This window comes from Pleurodeles waltl, chromosome 9 (assembly GCF_031143425.1).
Source record: "Pleurodeles waltl isolate 20211129_DDA chromosome 9, aPleWal1.hap1.20221129, whole genome shotgun sequence".
In the NCBI taxonomy this organism is placed as follows: domain Eukaryota; kingdom Metazoa; phylum Chordata; class Amphibia; order Caudata; family Salamandridae; genus Pleurodeles; species Pleurodeles waltl.
The window spans coordinates 16,790,453-16,802,845 of NC_090448.1; the positions used below are offsets into that span (position 1 = coordinate 16,790,453).

Sequence of the window (12,393 nt, forward strand, 5' to 3'; positions counted from 1 at the left end):
GCAAGAATTCTGGTGACAGTTACTGAAAGCTGCTCTCTGCTGTTGGTGGCATGGGGAAACCTTCAGAAACAAACCTTTTCAGTTAATAGTGATGGATGTCTACAAGACGGGCTGCACACTAGGTCCACCTGCCAACCTGGAGAGGTTGGTTGCAAAAATACTTCTCCCATCAGCTCTCTTGAACTTGCTCAGGTTTTTTTCTGCCATTACCAAAACCAGAGTTCTTGTGCAGTTGGACAAGGCTGTATTGTTCCATCTTTGATGGAGGAGAGCTGTCCACAGCCCTGTGGTACTTTAAAAAACACATCTGAGTTCCACCTCTCCCTCATTCACGCTCATGATACTTTAAAGGTGTGCATTGTGTGCTGCAAACTATACCTGAAGAGTTTGAGTACTTTTCCACATTTGAGGCAGAATAATACCTTAGTTTTTAACTTTATTTTTTTTCACTGATATCCATTTTCTCATTTGAGCAGCCATGTGGGAGTCTGTCCATAGCTTCACCAGCCACTATTTACACTGTTGACTCCAGTACAAAGGCGGGCTTGGATTCACAGTGTAGTCAACATTTAGGTATCCTGGTGATTCCCATACTGCCCACTCTCCCCCCCCCCCCCCCCCCCCCCCCCCTTGTCACATAGCTCTTGTTTTGGTTTGATGTTGCTATTATGCGATTGTCACCAAATGCTTAAGAAGTTACCCAGGTGCAGCTTCCCTGCCTGTAATCCTGTTGCTCCATCCTGTACAGCCACATCAGATTTCGTAGAAGCCCAGTCACCTCCTCTAAACGAAAAGAAAATCTTCGAAAGCATGTAGGACCCTTTCTCTTAGCCAAAAAGTGAACTCACATGAGCTGGCACTGCATTGCATTATGAAGTTTGGGAGCTGACTAAGTGGCAATATTAAGATATTTTTTTTGACATCTTCCACTTTCCAATTTATTTTTTTGTCCCTATAATGTAAAAGTGTAAAACTGACAAAACACAGCAGTGTTGGGCTTGGATTTTGTCAAACTGGGCTACTACAAAAAGTAGTCAAGTGCCTTACTTTTTTCTAAAGGTGAGTTCTTTATAAATTATTCATACATCGTTTACTTGTAGAAATACTTTGTGCCCATAAATTTATAGTAGCTGTGACAGGTTAGTAGCATTTCCTTATTTGGTTTTCGCTTCATTGCACAATGTAGTATTCTTGTGTGATGAAATTCTTTGGGTTCTTCGCATACGTGTGTGCAATTTTATGTGTTATTGCAGCACATAGCTGATGCACGCTTTGGGCTGCTGGTGCGCCCATGCCTTTCAGCATTGTGCCACTGTTTGGTTACGTCAGACTGCTGCATGAGTAAATGCCACAAGCCTTATGCCTAGATGCTTTGTATTCTGAATCAGGAGTATGTTTATATCTTAAGTTGTACTTTCATCTGTCTTCTACCTTGGCAGTGTGTTGTGGTGAATGTTGCTGTGCCCAGCAAGTTGATTAGCTTTCAAAGAAAACACCATTGGATTATTAGTTCAATATTGTTAAGGAAGAAAATGGAATGGGGCAAAATTCAGAAGTAGTAATCCTTTACAGGACCGTCTATGTGCCTTAAGTTGGGGCATTTTGAATTGCAGGAAAGTGGGCAGGGGCTCAGGGGATGTGGGTGTTGGGACAGGTGGTTTCATGGGATTATGTTGTTAGAGTTAGCTTGGTAAACTTGTTTTTCAAAATAAGTTGGAAGCTTCAACTATTTTTTTTTTTCCAGTGCTGTTTGTCAGATTTTGAATATTTTGTTAGCGTGGACGGCTGATGTAGTATGCTGAGCGTGTGCCTTAGTATGTTGCATGCTGTGGGTGAGTGCATACCTGTGGTATGCAGAGCGTGTGCATTAGTATGTTACATGCTGTGGGTGAGTGTATACATGTAAGAAGAACCCTGCTGTGGTGTGCTGAGCGTGTGCCTTAGTATGTTGCATGCTGTGGGGGATTGCATACATGTATGAACAGCACCTCCGTGGTATGTTGAGCGTGTGCCTTACTATGTTGCCAGCTGTGGGTGAGTGCATACATGTATGAGCAGCACTACTGTAGTGTGCTGTCTGTACCTTAGTATGTTGCATGTTGTGGGTGAATGCATGCCAGTATGAACAGTGCTGCTGTGGTATGCTGAGCATATGCCTTAGCATGTTGCATGTTGTGGGTGAATGCATGCCTGTATGAACAGCGCTGCTGTGGTATGCTGAGCGTGTGCCTCAGTATGTAGTACATGAGTTTGCATGCTCTTCTGAACAGTGCTGGTGTCCTGGTATGCTGAAGTTTTGTGGTCTAGTGTGCTTTAAATGCTCTGTGTGTGCATGCTTTTGAACAGTGGTTATTGGCTCTGCCTGTTGGGGTAATTTTCTTGTCAAAGTGCATGTGGATAATTCATATTTTATATTGACAGCGGTGGATAAAACAAGCATTGGATGAGGGGATGGGCCAGGCACCGTCTCCTTTAGGAGATATAAGAACCCAGTCACTATACCAAAGCAACGAGGGCTGCAGCTCTTCCAGTATCTGCAAGGACAGCGCAGGTATGGACAACATGTACCTTGGAGTAAAACAATTTCATAAGAGCTCTACGTGCGCCATTCACTTAAAATTGGGGTGCTATAATGGAAGTGGTTTTGCTGTTGCAATGGCAGAAGACTGTACAGCAGTCTGCATTTGTGTCTTCAGCCTTATGAAGGGAGCACCAGCCCTGAGTTTAGTTGGCGTGTGATAGTTTGCTCGGCCTGTAGTCTTTCCTGTACTTTTGTGAATGCGCGTGACTTTGGGAGGGTTACAAAGTTTACCAAGATGGAAGTTTGTGCCCTGTACCTGGAGCTTGTGAGCTGAAGGTATGGGGAGGGTCACTCAAGGAATAGTATCCACTAATGTCCGTGTACTGTCTCCTTTTGTTACTAAACATTCTTTTATTCTTTGCAGATCTTTCAAATCCATTAAAGAAATGGAAGGCTCGCTACCTGATGGAGCAGACGGTCGACAAGCTTCTACGGCCACTGTCGCCTATCACCCCTCCGCCCCAAATTGTTATGAACACAGAGTCCGTGAGCCCGCTAGTGACCACACCCTGCTCATCACTTCCCGGGGAGGATGAATGCCGCAATGGTTACGGCCTGATGTTCTCTCCCATCCCTTCTCTCTCTGCAAGCCGCTGTAATACTCCGCTACAGTTTGAGGTAAATGGTTGGAACCAGCCGAAGTCTCAAGCACTTGTAAAGAAAACTGAGCACAACCAGTTTACCACTTCTGTACACTGGGCCTGTCCCGGTTCAGGCTCGGATACTGTAGTCAGAACAGTTACTGGAGGGCACTCATGCTCGTTACAATGTCCAGGTCAGAGCGCCTTGTTATAAGTCTCACCCATAAGTCAGTCATTCACACTGCCCATCTCTGGTCCCAGGTGTGAATAATTCATTCACTATTTCGGCCTTTTTTAATTTTGTTCTCTGGACATGGAGTTTGTGGTGTCAGAATGTTTCAGAACTGTTTTTTTCCCCAAAAAAATATTCTCTTGAATCGGCCTAGGACCTGAATTCCTGAATAGGTGTAAAGACCACCACTCCCTTGCCTTGATCCCTGGGTCGCTGTTGGTCAAGTTGCTAGATAGAGCATCCCTCTTCAGTTCACTTGTTGCAAAGGGTGCATGTGCTACTTAGTGGTGTGCAGATGCCATTCATCCTTGGAAACACTGCAGGAGAGTGGATTCTTGGGCTAGTGTGGTCTCCTAGGGCAAAAGAGCACTACTGTGGCACCCTTGGTTGCAGGCAGTAATTTATTCCTAGGAGGTCACTGGAATAAGTTAATAGGAAAAGAAGTCCAGCCCTCTGCAGTCACTGATGTAACCCTGCCCCTGTAGATAGAAACCCGAGGCCTCACTGAAACTTTGTAGGAATCTATGCATCGGACTCAAACAGCCCCAGTAGGGGCGTCCTGATATGGGAGTTCCAGATGACCTTCTGGCTAGGCTGTCTCCCTGAAGACATATCAGGGGGTTCTGCTTTCAGCAGGGACTCTGGACACCTTAAAGGTGAAGGATTGAGAGCCTCCTCTTGTATGGAAGACAAGCTTAAAAAGCGACAGGTATTTTTTTGTACTGGGCCGTCCCCTAATGCTTGAGGCCCACTGAACTATTCTTTGGGTTCGTCTGCAACATGTTTGAAATCTGTGGAAAGAAGGCCTTCCTTATAAAGGTAGGATAAAAAGGTTTGTCAGCTTGAGTGCCGTAATATGGGGCTTTGGTTCAAGTTTCCGTTATCACCACAATTTGTTCAACCTCTGTTCGGCTCTTTGGAAGCCTCATTAAGCTCCACTGCCTGATTGTGGGCTGCGAACCTCTTCCTCGTACCCCCTCCCAGAGGCGGCCCTTTCAGCCTCTTCATCCAGCGGCACGCTTCTGTATTTCACTAAACTCTGCTCATTTATAACCGTTTTTCATTTCCGCAGCTTTGTACTCTTGTGTTTCATTGAGTTGCCTTCATCTGTGATTCAGGACTAAAATTCCATTTCCCCAGCAGCCACCTGGATGTGCATGAAGGGCCATTCCAAAGAATATCCTGGCTAGGTCAGCACCTCTAGAGCCGTAGGCTGGGCAGTGCCGACAAATGAGAAGTGAGACCGTGGTCAAGCTTGGAGCATTGAGATAGGAAGTAATTGTGCCCCTGTTTTATACACAAACATTTGCATCTGCTCTGCTATTTCCTTGTCAGTGAGTCATTGGTTTTCAGGACAGCTGCTATTCCACTGGTTGTCTGCAGTTGGATGCCTGCTTCTTGAGCCTCCTCAATTTAAGAGCCTTCCCTATGGAGTGTTAAAAGTTTTGAGCCACATGCGTTAATTTCTGCAACTGGCATGGGCTCCAGCCCTGTATAAGTATAGTCTGGCCAGTCTTTCAAAAGTATTTACTTAAAAGCTTTTGAGATACTTGCCTAAGTATTGGTCATACTGATCTATGCAGTTTCTACTTTGGTGATTGGTGATGGGGTGAGACAGAGATCTGCACAGCCTTTTCATTGCAGTGAACCATCTGCCCTTCTGCGAAGCTTATAATAGAGCCCAGATCTCTGTTGCAGGTTACCTCGTGTCTACGAAGCCATTTTTAGGGACTTAAATGGTCACACATTCCACACTATTAACTGGTTAGGATGAGCGGGTGCTGGGCAAATTCAGAAAAGTTGTTCTCACAAAGCTAATGGAGCCAAATGGTTCCTTACACCAGGGCTTCTTTAGTGGGTGACACAGTGCTAGCCTGTCCAAAGGTTCATTTAGGCCACAGCAAGAGCTTCTCTAAGCAATCCTAGAGAGAATTAGGTTAAGTCTTCCTCTGTACGTTCGCTTTAATTTCTGTGGCCGTTGGCTCTGTGCTCCATCCTTAAAGCTGCAAGACAGCTGCCAGTCCCCCAACACCTTAAATCATCATCTCTAGGATTTAAGGATATGTACTGTTGTTTTGAACTCTTGCTCATTGTTGGGACTGAGTTTAGGTTCCCTTGTGCGCAGGGTATTGTTGGCCAACCCATGTATCCATTAAGTTCTGCCTTTTATTACCAAGTGATTGCAGCCTAAACATCAGCCCTTGGCAAGGGCCGAGAAGGTCCATCCGTATTCAGTGAAGCGCGCAGGAATTCTTGAAATGGCCCTCCTTCCATGTTTCAGCAGTGCTGGGGACAGGAAGCCAAGTCAAACCAGCTGGCGTATCTTGTTGTTTTCATTTGAATGTTTGTTTAACTGGAGGCTGACATTAACCACAGCTATTCAGGTGAAGCTCGGCTTCCTGCAGCATGTACCCCATGTCCTATTACCACTCTTACCAGCCCAGTGACTCATTGTAATTTCCTAAAATGTTTCATAGGCCCAATCATCTAGATGTGTAATATTGAGTAGATCCGTCCAGTCACCCCTGCATTCACTTTGGATTCTTCTGGGGGCATGAGTTCCAGTAACACGAATAACAAACTGCAGTAACTAAACTTTGTACATGTGCGTTAACGATCGCCTCATGAGCCACTTTAACCATTCAAGGCCTGTTCTAATTCTTTCAAGTAAACCTGTAGATCAATTCTCAAAACGGTTTCCTACTTTGTGTTGCATAACCAATTCATTCTGCCTTCTAGAATAGCTGTGGCTAACTTCTCTGCTTGTTGTTGCTTTCTTTTTTGTTTCTTTTTTTTGTTTTATTTTGCTTCTTGACTGAGTAGATGAATAACGAGATGCTTTTCCCTCCTCTAGAACATATCCTCCCCTGAGAGTTCCCCTGCGCCAATGCCCGAGTCCCTGTCACCCGAGGTAGTTATCACACAATCTCAATCACACGAGGAAGCGTGTCTGTGGAAGCATGCATGGATGTGAAGCGGCACCCCAGTAAAGAGGGGTGGGGTTAGGGAGGCGGAGAAGAGGTGACAAGCCTATACAAACAGGTGGGGGAGGTGTGCATGAGTGGTGATTGGATTTGGCTGTTTCTCCCATCATGACGTCAATTGCTGGAGTGTGAGGGGGTGGGGGATTAAGGGAGGGTAAGGGCGGAAACTGTCCTGTGATTGGATGTGGTAAATGTGGACTGTTTAAAGAATATATTTATAATTGTTGCAGATAGTGGATTGTCTTAAAGATTGAGTTAAGTCAAAAATTGTATTGCTTTTAAAAATGTTGAAAGAAAATGTAAACTTTGATTATGATTGGAAATGGGTTTATCGGTTTTGTTGTGGGATTAATTTCTACTGGTTGAACACATTGCTGTTTAGCAGCAAATTAGCCGTATCTTACTTACAAGCACATATGGGAGCAATCTTGAGGGTCGGTGGCTGTTGATGTCCTCTCGACACTGGAACAGGGATAGTTGCTGCTGCCTGCCGGAGGCAGGTTTGGGGTTGGCTGTTTGCTCGCTGCACTCTGAGGTGGGGAGTTCTGCTGTTGCTCTTTCTGGTGTTTTTTTTTAGAGGTGACCTTTTTGTCCCCATTCCGTAGAGAGCGGGAGTGCTTTGCCTAACTCTGTCTTTGTGTACTTGGCACCTTTGCTTTTACCACTTGTATCATGGCTTCACAGCACAGGAGTGCTCTCTACCTACACAATCCATTGCAGACTTGTCTCTCCTCTTTTCTAAACTACAGTTGCATTTGCTTAAGCAACTGCCTGTGATAGAATTTGTTCCATAAAAAAACTTAAAAGTACTATTATTGAATGTGTGAATGAGAAACTTGGTAGTACTGCTTTACAAACATGCAGGCGGGAGACATGCTTTGAGTCCTTCTTACAAACTTGTACTGCTTGTCCAAAATTATGAAATTGAGACATTACTGTTTCTAAGATGCAAATGTTTAGTTTTCCTGCTTGAAGGTTGGACGGATAAAGTGGCCATAAGTCATTTTGTATCTGCCGAAAGTCCTTTTTACTGATTTAGTCTACGTAGAATAAGATACAAGTCAAATTCAGTAAGGAAGTCTTTAGACACCACCAAACGAAAACTAGATGGCACCTACGAAATGATTTGAACCCTGAGGCTTGCAGATCTTGGCATACGGTTTCTGAATATAAAAGTGGCTTATTGTTATATTAATTTGCTATTTACATAATCAAGGTTATCGCAGAATACAGATGCCTTTTAAATATCAGATGTTGGGTTACGAAAAGCAGTCCGCAATTGCTTTAGCTTCAAGGACGGATAATCAGTTCATGCTGTGTATTTAAATTATTCCAGTAGTTGCATCACTTAAATGCGTCTTTGCAGAGGGAAGTTCATTAGAATGTTATACAAATGTGGTTGTACTTGAGCCTTACCTACTTCAAAGGTAACATAATTATTTTTAATCAGATATATGCAACCTTAAGTTTTCTTTTTTGATGGGCCCTGCATAGCTTGTCATCTACACATAAAAATTAAGCCTCTCATTCTGTTGCCCGGTTCGGATGGCGTGCAGTCTTGTCTAACACACCAACAGCTTTCCCCTTCTTCTGCATAATGCACAGGACTTCTAAAATATGAAAAATGTCTCTACCTGCTTTTCTTGTCGGTTCAGTGCTGTCGTCTTTGCTTACAACTAACAAGCCAACAGAATGTAGGTGACGGTCATCAGTCCTAGTGTATAGCATCTATACTAACTGCAGATCCCTCAGTTCAATATCCCTAGGTGCCAGACTGGATCCAGAGAGTTCTTTAGCAGTGCCTCTGTATGCCAGAAAGGTGGCGCCGTGTGGTTCTCTGGTCACTCCCTTTTATCCTGGAAGCGACTGAATGGAGCCTCAGGCAAAGTGTCACCCTTCCTTGCTAATGTTGGTTCCATTCTTTCCACGACCTTCAGTCTGTATGTGGAGGTCTGTTAATAACATTTTCAGTTTTCAGACAATACTAGATCCATGACACAAGTCTAGGAAGCAGCTGTCATGGACCCACACAATGTATCTTGGGTGCTTTGGCTCCATCACAACTAGAAGTTGTACAATAAATGTGACCTTATGTTCCCGACAGGGATCCATGACAAAAAGTATAAGAGATCGCTTCAAAAATACAAGTCACACTTGCAAGGCTCTTGTGTTTTCGTTCGAAAAGCTAGTCCAGCACAAAGTTATATTTCCACTTGAAGGCTTCAGGTAAGACGTGTGCCGTACGTGCTAAAAAGCTAAACGGGAGTTGACTCAATTCCACTGCTCAGTCAGTGAGGAGTAAGGGTTTGCAGCCGAAGTATCGCCCCCCCCCCCTCCCTCCCCCCCCCCCCCCTCCCCTTACACACACAAGTATCCTCTGACTGATTTGGGCCAAGGGTGCCCCGAATACACTGGTCCACCTGTGTCTCACCCTCAAATAACTGCCTTCATCCTGGTTCCAACTGGCCTCCTTCGGGCACCACAGCCGCACAGCTCAACTCAGCTGCCTGCGTCTGCCCCTGAGCCTTTGCTGCCTCATTCCAGGCCTCTGTCACGCTACAAGATTACAAAAGTGGAGCCAGTCCTTACACAATCAAACTAAACAATAGCATTTGCACCAGTATTATAAGAGGCTAGAGGCCTCATTTTGATTGTACTTTGACGTGCCACCACAGTGATACAAGGGCAGACAACCCCCTTCTCAAATGATATCAAGGATGGGCCATACGTGGGTACACAGATTGTCAGTGGGCTACGTACATCCCCAGAGGCTACGCCTGACTAGCTGCCAGAGGCACCAACAGGAGAAAATGCTTCTTCCCCAGTGTTGTGCAGTGTGCATTAGAAGTGCTAGATTTCTTGTTGAAAATAAGGAAAATTTATTAACAAACATCCTTCAATCAGGTCCTACCGCTTCTCAGCCTCTATTGCCGTTCAGCGGGGCCTGAAGAACACTACCATGGCAACATGGTCTAAACAATGCTTGGCCCTTCCCGGTCAGGTGACCTGTGGCCAGTTGACGAAGACCAGCCCTTGGTGATCCCCATTTTCTGAGAGTCTAGTGGTACGAGAAATAAAATCACCCCAGAGCTGAAATGTGCGGATGCCTTCGGAAATGGAATGTTCAGGTAATTTAGCTTTACAATAATAGAAAGCAGTTTTGCTCCTGAACAGATACTCATGTTTTGTGGGATATGGCCTGAGGATTTTGATGGCTGTCCTGCAAGATCTCAGCCTCGATGGCTCAAATGATACATGCTGGCCAGGACTCGGCAAAGCATGTCATGCGTACTGGATTCAGCACCACATACTCTTTTGGCAGTGCTATTGATACCATTGTTGTGGTTAGAAATCACTACTTTATGATGTCAACTCGAGCTTCAGCAGATATGCAAGCATCCTTGATGGACATGCCCATTGGATGTTTCCAGACCATCTGGAGAGAAGGTTGATTTGACCCTGGAATGAATTAAGGACAGTCGAGCCAAAGCACCATCCTTGGGACTCTTCCCACAAGCAGTGCTGCCATCTGTACAGAACATTTAGGGGTTAATCCAATGTGCAAGTTTCTACAACAAACCCTTTCCATGCTGCAGTCCCAGCTACTTACTTTGGTTTCTCCTTATAGGCCTTAAATTCCCTGCCAAATCAGAAAAATGCTTGGCCGACCATTTCATAATCTTGCTTAGTTTCAGCCTTCTGCTTGCAAAGAGTGCCATTGAGCAGGTGCCAGTTTCGAAGGGAGAAGGGTTCTTTCCGCACTACTTCCTTACAACAAGGGATGATATAAGCCTTACACCTGTGCTAGACCGTTGGCCACTGAATGTCTTTAAGTGGAAGGACAAGTTCAGGATGCTCACATTGAGTCTTTCTTTTTGCTGTGGACCCAGGAGACTGGATGGTGTCCCTGGACTTGGAGAACAGGTATTTCTGAATACCTGCCCTGCATTCCCATTGGGATGGGCTGTGGTTCATGGTGTGCTCCCCTTTGGCCTTACATTGGCCCCTCGGGTGTTAACAGAGGAGGGAGATGGTGGTGGTCACTGCTTACATTCATGCCCTGTGGGACACGGGCCAAATGATGCTGCTGCACACACCTGCTGAAATGATTTACCACTTTCAGCAGTTAATTGCTGTAGGAAGTTGGCTCTGTATGTGCTATTTCAAAGTAAGGAATAGCATGCACAGAGTCCAAGGGTTCCCCTTAGAGGTAAAATAGTGGTAAAAATAGATAATACTAATGCTCTATTTTGTGGTAGTGTGGTCGAGCAGTAGGCTTATCCAAGGAGTAGTGTTAAGCATTTGTTGTACATACACATAGACAATAAATGAGGTACACACACTCCGAGACAAATCCAGCCAATAGGTTTTTGTATAGAAAAATATCTTTTCTTAGTTTATTTTAAGAACCACAGGTTCAAATTTTACATGTAATATCTCATTCGCAAGGTATTGCAGGTAAGTACTTTAGGAACTTCAAATCATCAAAATTGCATGTATACTTTTCAAGTTATTCACAAATAGCTGTTTTAAAAGTGGATACTTAGTGCAATTTTCACAGTTCCTAGGGGAGGTAAGTATTTGTTAGGTTAACCAGGTAAGTAAGACACTTACAGGGCTTAGTTCTTGGTCCAAGGTAGCCCACCGTTGGGGGTTCAGAGCAACCCCAAAGTCACCACACCAGCAGCTCAGGGCCGGTGTAAAGAAATGGCTCCCTGTTGCAGTTACCCCCCACTTTTTGCCTGATACTGATGCTGACTTGACTGAGAAGTGTGCTGGGACCCTGCTAACCAGGCCCCAGCACCAGTGTTCTTTCACCTAAAATGTACCATTGATCCCACAATTGGCACACCCTGGCATCCAGATAAGTCCCTTGTAACTGGTACCTCTGGTACCAAGGGCCCTGATGCCAGGGAAGGTCTCTAAGGGCTGCAGCATGCATTATGCCACCCTAGAGACCCCTCACTCAGCACAGCCACACTGCTTACAAGCCTGTGTGTGCTAGTGAGAACAAAATGAGTAAGTCGACATGGCACTCCCCTCAGGGTGCCATGCCAGCCTCTCACTGCCTATGCAGTATAGATAAGACACCCCTCTAGCAGGCCTTACCGCCCTAAGGCAGGGTGCACTATACCATAGGTGAGGGTACCAGTGCATGAGCACTGTGCCCCTACAGTGTCTAAGCAAAACCTTAGACATTGTAAGTGCAGGGTAGCCATAAGAGTATATGGTCTGGGAGTCTGTTTTACACGAACTCCACAGCACCATAATGGCTACACTGAAAACTGGGAAGTTTGGTATCAAACTTCTCAGCACAATAAATGCACACTGATGCCAGTGTACATTTTATTGTAAAATACACCACAGAGGGCACCTTAGAGGTGCCCCCTGAAACTTAACCGACTATCTGTGTAGGCTGACTAGTTTTAGCAGCCTGCCACAAACCGAGACATGTTGCTGGCCCCATGGGGAGAGTGCCTTTGTCACTCTGAGGCCAGTAACAAAGCCTGCACTGGGTGGAGATGCTAACACCTCTCCCAAGCAGGAATTGTCACACCTGGCGGTGAGCCTCAAAGGCTCACCTCCTTTGTGCCAACCCAGCAGGACACTCCAGCTAGTGGAGTTGCCCGCCCCCTCCGGCCAGGCCCCACTTTTGGCGGCAAGGCCGGAGAAAATAATGAGAATAACAAGGAGGAGTCACTGGCCAGTCAGGACAGCCCCTAAGGTGTCCTGAGCTGAGGTGACTCTAACTTTTAGAAATCCTCCATCTTGCAGATGGAGGATTCCCCCAATAGGGTTAGGATTGTGACCCCCTCCCCTTGGGAGGAGGCACAAAGAGGGTGTACCCACCCTCAGGGCTAGTAGCCATTGGCTACTAACCCCCCAGACCTAAACACGCCCTTAAATTTAGTATTTAAGGGCTACCCTGAACCCTAGAAAATTAGATTCCTGCAACAAGAAGAAGGACTGCCCAGCTGAAAACCCCTGCAGCGGAAGACCAGAAGACGACAACTG

The 12,393-nt window shown here is 45.5% G+C and overlaps 1 protein-coding gene across 9 annotated transcripts in view; it reads left to right on the forward strand.

Moving 5' to 3' along the window:
• SETD5 (SET domain containing 5) overlaps positions 1-12,393 on the forward strand; it is a 313,379-nt gene that overhangs the window by 210,972 nt on the left and 90,014 nt on the right. For 6 of the 9 annotated variants that reach the window (XM_069206129.1, XM_069206132.1, XM_069206126.1 and 3 more), the window contains 3 exons: positions 2,422-2,551; positions 2,946-3,199; positions 6,249-6,305. In XM_069206129.1, the coding sequence (XP_069062230.1) occupies positions 2,422-2,551; positions 2,946-3,199; positions 6,249-6,305 (441 nt within the window). The remainder of the gene's footprint in view (positions 1-2,421; positions 2,552-2,945; positions 3,200-6,248; positions 6,306-12,393) is intronic. The other 3 variants (XM_069206133.1, XM_069206130.1, XM_069206134.1) reach the window with 1 other exon arrangement.